The sequence below is a fragment of the Eschscholzia californica genome, unplaced genomic scaffold (assembly GCF_041429995.1).
Source record: "Eschscholzia californica isolate CP2 unplaced genomic scaffold, dmEscCali1.0.p SCAF_3, whole genome shotgun sequence".
Lineage (NCBI taxonomy): Eukaryota > Viridiplantae > Streptophyta > Magnoliopsida > Ranunculales > Papaveraceae > Eschscholzia > Eschscholzia californica.
Genome location: NW_028238420.1, coordinates 66,370,380 through 66,379,186, shown reverse-complemented (window position 1 = coordinate 66,379,186; position 8,807 = coordinate 66,370,380). Strand labels below are relative to the sequence as shown.

General features: G+C 37.9%; 1 protein-coding gene across 1 annotated transcript; it reads right to left on the bottom strand.

Moving 5' to 3' along the window:
- Positions 1–962: 962 nt before the first annotated feature.
- LOC147553584 (respiratory burst oxidase homolog protein C-like) lies at positions 963–8,173 on the bottom strand. Its single transcript, XM_086670387.1, has 11 exons — positions 4,582–8,173; positions 4,291–4,468; positions 4,156–4,204; positions 3,868–3,981; positions 2,946–3,779; positions 2,777–2,872; positions 2,582–2,697; positions 2,384–2,486; positions 2,254–2,291; positions 1,536–2,113; positions 963–1,362 (listed from the first exon to the last, which is right to left on the bottom strand). Exons 1-11 carry the CDS (start codon positions 5,072–5,074, stop codon positions 1,253–1,255), a joined length of 2,709 nt encoding a protein of 902 aa, XP_086526513.1. The 5' UTR covers positions 5,075–8,173; the 3' UTR covers positions 963–1,252.
- Between the last annotated feature and the right edge of the window lie 634 nt (positions 8,174–8,807).

Sequence of the window (8,807 nt, the reverse complement as noted above, 5' to 3'; positions counted from 1 at the left end):
TTGCAAAGACCCACTTGCAACTATTTTGTCGTTTCCCTGATGGTAAATCTACCAAGTACCATTGTCATCTAAAGCATTCATTTTTTCTATCATTGCATTATGCGAACCACGATGAGATATAACTTCTTTAATAGTTACAGGAATGGTACTAGAATCAAGAGATGAAACATCGTTGTAGTATGAGGGTTAGAATTGGATTGGAATAAGAGAATTTTGAAAACCCAATAATCAAAGAACATAATTTATTAGTTTCCTTAAGCATTGGGTAATTCTCTCTTTATAATGTTTGTTATTGTTGTTGATATTTCAGATAATGTCAATAATGAATATAAATGACACGCTTTTACTTGATTAGAGATTGAGATTGCCTACCCGATTCTTAAGTTTGTGGAAATTAACTGTAGTTGGATTTTAACAAGGTCTCAAATCTTCAATTTCAGGACAGTTAGCTTGAGATTCAGAATTTGGAGTCCTACACTTTTGGTATACAAGTTTCGTCTATCAGGACATTGTTTCTAGAGGGAAATTTATCCCTTTAGTAAATATTTTTATAAGTCGGTCCATCAAATATTATATATTAGTTATAAATATCTCATTTTTATTAGTTTAGCACACATACTCCTACCTCATTGAGGTCCTAAGACTTCTCCTTCAAGCTCTCTTCAAACCTTCTATGCTTAACTAGATTTCAACCAGTTTACAAAAATTAAAAGTTTAAATTCCGGCTAATTTGATGCTTATCAGATCCATAAATGGAAGAATCTCCGCCTGAAATCTCTCTTTTGAAAATGTTAATCAAATTTTGTACACGTAGGACGAAATCTTTCATCATCAGCAACCAAAATGGCCTACAATCTGAGGACAAACGGTGAGAGGAAGTACAGCGAAAAAAAATATAGCCATGGCTTCAGTTTTTCCATTTTTTTTAGTTTTGAAATAGTAGGCAGTGGTGTGGGAATTCATTTTCTAAAATGAAACACAATTATTTTCACAAATGAATTCTATAATTACACTAACACAAGTAAACATGAAAAGAAGGTATTTTGGAGGAAATCTCTTTAAATATGGAGCAAAAGAGATGGTAGATGAACAATAACAATTTCTTGTGTTCTTGTGTTGGTGATCCCAATTATTCGTATATAATTTCTCCCTGGAGACATCGTTATTTTCATCAGTATTGAGGAGATGGTGGCTATACATTTACTTAACAATGGAGTGGTACCGCGATCCTCATCCAGTTTGGTCACAACTCTCAGAAGTTCTCTTTGTGGAAATCAAACTTCGTTGTCGTCTTCCGAGAAAAATCCAGTGCCATCTGACCCAACTCTTTCGTCAATGCTGGTGCCCCACAGTAAAATACTCCTGCATCAATATAAGTCTTACACTCTGATTTATTATTACTCATTTGTACAAGAATGCTTGAACCTAAAACATATACTAGTATTTATTTTACAGGCTAATATAAATGCACTGATTGAGTACATTAACAGGAAAGAAATGATGTCAACTTGGGAGGATAGAGTAAAATAACTCACCTACGCGCGAATTTTCGTGGTTGAGAGCAATCCTCTTGTAGACATTACGCCAGTTGGGCTTGCCAAAATGGGACTTAACCCGAGTGCCTGAAACAACGTCAAAACCGTGCTTGGCATGGTTGATTGATTGAAGCATGGCAATAAGGGCTGACCTAGCATCATTTTCTTCGTAGACGCTAGTGCAGTAACTGTGGAGCTCAATCACACCCTTCTGGTCCATATCTGCTACCTCATTCATCACCCCTTTAAACCAATCGAAAGACCCTTGTTCCCTAGTTACCCAATAGAAATATGCCTTCCTCGTCTTGAACTCTTTCTTCTTACCACTACTTCTACTCTTACTACTACCACCAGTACCAGTAGTATTATTATTGGTAGACGATCTATCGTTCTCCAAAGCCTTGTATTCTTCTTCTTCCTTTTCTTCACCTATGGCCTTCATGTTGTTCACTATATCCTTAACAATGCTAATCATTGGTGTGGCTCCAATCCCTAGCCCCACCAGCAACACTACTTCATAATTCTTGTATTCTTGTGCTGGTGCTCCATAAGGACCATCTATCAGCACACCCGGAAAACTGCATTTTCATCAATACTAATTAGGAGTTGTTTTTTTTCTTTTCTTTATGTTAATCATGAAAAGTAATCTTCCCATATATTTTGTTTTGGACTAATGTATAAATATAGTTGAAGATTATTAGTTTGTGCTTTTAATTACCGTAATCTGCTCTTCCCGACAGTAGGAGGCTGACATACCTGCTCATTTAAGCAGAAAATGCATCAAATGTTAATTATATACAGGCGCACAGATGGGAAAAGGAATTAACGCAGTGAGACCCATAACCCACCTGAGAGAACACAGTTAGGAGTTGTCTTGTCCAGTCTCCCAGAGTTCGAATATGAACGCTCAAGTAGTCGTCTCCTGGTGCTGAAGTTATGGAGAACGGGTGCCTGTTAATTATATATATGTATATATCATCACCCATATGAATATACAAAACAATTTTGTTCTGCCATGCCTTAGTTAAGTAAATGAATTTACTAACCACTCAAAGGGAGAGATGTCGGAACAATTTAAAAACATGTATTGTCCGCTCTTGTATCTGAAGCCTTGCGGTTTTGACATGTACAGTGCCAATACATTTCCCGGATGCACAGCCACCTTCAACACATCATTAAACCGTTCAAGATGATCCAACTATCCCAAAATAATTAACAAACCACATTTGCCTCATACATACCTTACATATCTTAACTGGTTTGATGCTTGATCTCAATGCTCTAATCAGTCTCTCAAATGTATAAACAATGACAGGAACCGCTAAGTACATCCATGTCTGCCATCACCAAGTTATAAGTTAGAAGTGCTAAACTATTTTATTAGTTTTGTCTAAATATATGATTACTAACCGTTTTCTTGTACCATTCTTTAGTGAGATAGAGTTTGATTCCATGGACAATGAGAAGAGCGTACACGATGACGAACATATGGTGGGAATACCAGAACATGTTATAGCCGGTTAACCTATTGAAAGGCCTTGGGAGATAGATCTTGTTTCTCCTGAACCATGGGGTGGCTAGTGTGAAAGATATTCCCATCAACACCACCATTATGATCCCACTTACACCTTCTATTCCCTTCAGAAACCACCAGAAATTTTGAGGCTGAGTATTCCCAAAGTAAGGCTTCATTGCCTCATATTCCTCTGTTGAGACGTGCAGGAGGCGAGGAAAATCGCACGTTAAATGAGCCCCTACGTGCAACACAACTCCAACTACAATTCCAACTGCAATTATCTTGTGGAAATTGAGGTTGTCGTCGAAAGGGAGGAGAAGACCCAAGTTGGTCCTGTTCCTGAGGAAGGTAATGGTGTTTCGACAGACAGGTAATAAAATCAAAGCCATGTTGAATTTGAGAGTCTCGGCGACACCCTTGGCTATGCAGACACAATTGCCCATCACATGGTAGACGGCCTTATGCCTCCGATACTGGAAAAACTTGTAGGCGAACAAGCCCGACATGATTCCAATCCAAAGAGAGAATACCCAAATCCTCTGCCAGTTATCTAAGATGAAATACTTGCTTTTCTGGTACCATCTCCTGAACGGGTTAGCCTCTCTCGTCGGTTTTAGCTTCTGGCTTAGAACCTGGCTTAGGTATCTGCTTTCTCCTCCTCCTCCTCCTCTTCTCCTTATTGATTGATTATTGGGGGCTTCCAATAGCAGCATCTCCAGGTTCTGAATCTGTACTACTTTCCCGATCATATATGTCAAAGAAATTCAAGCTGAAGAATTAATATTTAATATGTGTAGAGTTGATTAGTTAGTTTACCATGATGTAACCAAGATTATGAGGATCAAGCTCTTCCATGATCAGAGCAGCGTACTCTTCTGCCTGTTCATGAATGTTGGAAAGCTTGTTTGCTGATGCACTGAGACTGATTATCTGATCAACCACCACCAGGATTTATCTTTCCTTTGATTAGTAAGAGTAGATTGTGATGACTTACTTGGACAAACATTTTCAAGAAAAACTAATCCAATTAATTAAGAAAGGGTATGAGTTTGGGTAGTTGAATTGTTAAAAGCTTGACTCTGAAATTAAAATTAGTTTAACTACCTCTTTGACATCTTCTTGAGTTATCCTCCCGTCGGCGTTCTTGTCCACCCTGCATTTTCAGTTAATAACTAGATGAGAAAAATATCAATCAATTAATCAACCTAGCTCTCCGAAAATTGAAAGTAGATAAATTACATGTCAAAGAAAGTCTCAAGTCTAGAGTAGAAGCTTTGGTTGGAGATTTGGTCCCAGTATTCTTTAAGTTGTGTCTTGTTGATGTAATAATTGGATTCTCCTCCTGATATTTTTCTTCTTCTTCGACAAAGTGCATCGAATAACTCAACTGAAAATTCCTTTGATTCTTTGTTCATCCCTAGTTTCAAAAGACAATAAGAAAAAGGATGGAAGAGCAGGAGGTAGAAACAAACCATATATATATATATAAACTACTGTGAGAGTTATAGGGCTGATAGAACTTTATATTACCAATGCATTCACCAAACAGAGAACGGGGTAGTAAGCCGTTACTATTGGCAGTTAAATCATTGAATCTGTTTTGGACAGAAAGCCAACCGGCGGAGTTGTCAGTTTTGGTGATGAATTTGAGGCCCTTGAGGGCAGTGGAGGCAGCAGAGTTGGTCCTGTCGAAACGAGGAAGATCATATTTGGTGGTCCTTTTGTTGAAGGAAGGGAGAAGCTTGAATCGAGAACTAGAAGCAGATCTTATAATGGAAGAACCGAAAGAGGAGGAGAACCTCTCTGTAGCTGCTAACAGAGTCTCTTCATCATCATCATCCGATACTAGTGATACTCCACTACCTGATGCTTTAATACCATGAACAGCAACGAAATCGTCACAAATTTCAATAGTTAGTTCAACGTAGGGGTCGTCTTTGTCACACCCATTAGTGGTAATAATCATATGATCGGCAAAACCACCTCTACCTTCTTCTTCTTCTTCTTGTATTGTATTTGCCATTTGGTGATGCAAATTGGATATAGCTACTGAAACATCAAAAATTTTATCCAGCTATAGTTTTAAAAAAACAAGTATTCCGACTTTGTTGAAGTTGTCTTTAATAATGATGAAGCAAAATGAGAGCCCTCTCTTTAAATACTATACTAGTACTAGTATATATAAAAATGGGAGCACATTGTAAGATGGTCAAAGAAAAACCAGGATCTTTTCCTACTTTGTTGAATATGTCTTTGAGAGAGTATCCAGCTTAGACTATTCATGTAAATGTGGGTGCATTTAAAATTTCCCTTTTTCTTTTTATCTTGGCCCATTCCTTTTGACACTCTGGGTGGCCCAAGGACAAGGCATTGCAAAAGCATTTAAAATGTAAGGGCAGACCAACAGTAAAGAAGAAGAGAGGAGTGCCTATAAACGCTTCCATGACATTTTTTACATTGACCCACGTTCGTAGGGACTTATGGACTAATATCTTTTGAGAGGTGACTCTAATGGAGAGAAACTATTAACACATACACACTGTTAAGTAGCGTGCCTCTTATTTCAACAACAACAAAAAAGTAGCATGCCTCTTATTTCAAAAAAAAAAAGTACCAATGCCTCTCATTGGTAGACCTTCAATGTGACAAAACACCCTTATGTGAGAAGCACCAGACTGTACCCACAACTTGTAATCAAATGGGTACCTCTTTCTACTTGATTGAAAGCAAACAATTTTCCAACCATGAAACTCAATGACCAACAAGGCAATATTGATTTCTATGTTAGCTAAACACACTGGAAATATTGATTTCATTGTTTTCTTTGAGGTTCTCGTTTAAACACAAACTATAATGTTAATTTGAGGGGATTCTTCACATCTTTTTCCTTGTTTCTCTTTCTGGAACTTAATCTACACTATTGAAGTATGATGACAAAAGAGGAAGATCGGATGATATGCTAGAAGATCTCAAGAATATTTAGTTTTAGTAGTAATCTTGTATTCCTAATATGTAAAACATGCATATAATTTGTTTCAATATTTGACAATTTCCCACAAATTATCAAACCCTAATGTATTCTATCCTAAATATTATACCAAGATATCAATAAATTGTTTACCTTTGATTATTCAATTTTGTGTCTTCTTTGATTTTAACATATTATCAAAACAAAATTATATTTCTGGAATTTTTAATCAATAAAGATTATTACGTTTCTTCAGTTTTATTCATCTCAAGGAGCACTAATGATTCCTATCTTCTACATGCTTCAATCATCTCATCAAGAAAGGTAAGTTCTTGATCATTCTCTATTGCAAAACTTAATATGAATCTTTAAAATGGCTAGATGACCCTCGACAAATATGACGAGGGTTCGAATAAGAAGACCCTTGCCAGATCCGGTGAGGGTTCACATATATCCTATGATGTTGATTGTGTGTTGGGGTGGTGGTCGACGTAATGAGCGGCGGTGGTTATTATCTCTATTGATAATAACCAAACCCAAACTCCTCCCTCCCTCTTGGCCTTTTTTATCTCCCAAAACCTATGTTAATTTTTACTGGAAGTTGGCCTAATAATCCAACCCAGTGATGCCCAAGTCAGAGTAGTCTAATACTAATAAATTAACTTAACATACCATGCATATCACAATTTGTATCTTAATTAGAGAGGCTTACTGGAGTGTTATTATCACTATTAGTATTATTGTCAACCACCTCCATTGAGGCTTGACCATATATCATGTGATGTTGCAATTTCAGAGAAAGATTATTACACATCACATGCCATGAGGACAGCGTAATCACTAATTTAATTTAGTCACATTTGTTGGAAATATAGGGTTAGATCAATGAAAAATATTATCTCTTAGAAAAATCAAGAATGGAGTTTGATGTGTCATGGTATGGAGGCCACTGCCTTGAAAGTGATTTCGGTACAACCTCGGTGCAAATTGTATGATCCCGAACACTTCCCAAGGATTTACCACATCTACCATCTTCCACTGCACTGAAGAAGACAATATTGGAGAAGCAGAAAATCGACTTGATATTTAGTAGAAGATGAATCCTTCATAGTGGTTGTACGTCCGTATTCTCTTCTGGTTTAGGTCTTATTTATAGACCAAGTAAACCCGATTAGGGTTTCCCAGAAAACGTGGAGAAGAATAAGGAAGTCGTGAGATTTGAGGTTATCCGTTACTTGTTCCACAAGGAAACAAATAATATAGTTTTAGAAATAATAAATACCAAGAAGTATTTATTTTATTCTAAATTCCCCCAAACTTCAGAACTCCCAAACCCAACCCGACCTGCCTCGGTCAGACCGATTATTCTCCTCAAATGGGACTATCGAATGTAACGGCTTTGGAAGCCATTTATCCAACAATCCCCCACTAAAGGATTACAAAGACTTCTAAATATCGAGCCTAAGTGGGACATGTACTTAAGTGTTCAATATCTTTCGATTTGAATTGACACTTAGTGGAGTGGGGCAACAACAAGAATAAAACAACCAAGTGAAATGATTCTTGAACTTGGAGATTCTTAGTTGAGACCCCCACAACACATACGATACCCGGTGACTTTCCACGTTCTCCGCGATTCGTTCATGTTCATTTAGTAGGCCCTGAACATACCTTGGGTCTAATGAGTTTTTAAGAAGACAGCTGTATATCTTCCATAGAAGGCGGCCTTCCACCCTCGGGCTCACGCAGGTGATTTCTTTAAGTCTACCTCAACGTAGACGTTGACCCCTCACACGAGTCACGAAATCATTAAGAACTTTGCTAAGTTCATCCTCGTCATCATCAGCAACTGAACACCCAGACAGTCCGTCTCAGTAGAACCACCAGTTATGGTGAGGGATGTATCAGCCATCGGTGCATTCATCAAGTCCATCTCAATAGGACCACCACAAAAGGCTATAAATGCATTAAGAACTTTTTACAAGTTCACCCTCACATCATCAACAACTATGTGTCCATCGAGTCCGTCTCGGTAGAACCGCCATAAAGGTGATGAATACATTCATCAGTCGGTGCATTCATCAAGTCCGTCTCAATAGGACCACCACGAAAGGATATAAATGCATTAAGAGCCTCATGCTCAACCTTAGGTCCAACTCTGACCCGCTCAGTGAAGCTCTGTACTCAATTAGCTCTGCTTCACACTATAAGAGTGAGAGATCAGCCACACAGGCATTATCTCATCTATCTCGACGTCTCGAGAATCAATCTCCTCGTGAAGCCTTTCGGAAGTGGGTCTGCCAATTTCTGCTCAAACCACTCATCCTTCATAGCTATCGCACAATTCTTCAGCTTACTCTCTACTGCAACATGCCTTATCCGGATGTGTCTCATTTCGCCATTGTACACATTATCCTTTGATATCACAATGGTTGCATGTGAGTTACAATGAAAGGAGATCCAATATCATCTCCTTCCCCCACTATGACACGTCTTCCTAAAAAGACATCTCAACCACTCAACTTCTTGACCCACCAAGTCAAAAGCAATACATCCAGACTCTATAGTAGATAGCGTTGTGCATGTCAGTTTTTAAGACTTCAATGACACGAGACCTCCACCAAAGATAAAATTATAACTACTAGCTTGAACAAACTTCATCATTGTTAATTACTCAGTTAGCATCACAATAACCTTCCAAAGTTGCAGAAAATTACTTTACTGCAAACGTAGGTTAATAATGCATCTTAAGTACTTAAGCAAGCGATGAAGAACATATTAGAGTTCC

What these genes read in the sequence shown, in the direction of transcription:
- LOC147553584 (XM_086670387.1), bottom strand. Translation starts at nt 5,074, where the DNA reads ATGGCAAATACAATACAAGAAGAAGAAGAAGAAGGTAGAGGTGGTTTT. An exon ending in AAGAATGGTACAAGAAAACG is followed by an intron (nt 2,873 to 2,945) that starts GTTAGTAATCAT and finishes TGGTGATGGCAG; the next exon opens with ACATGGATGTACTTAGCGGT. An exon ending in AACCAGTTAAGATATGTAAG is followed by an intron (nt 2,698 to 2,776) that starts GTATGTATGAGG and finishes GATGTGTTGAAG; the next exon opens with GTGGCTGTGCATCCGGGAAA.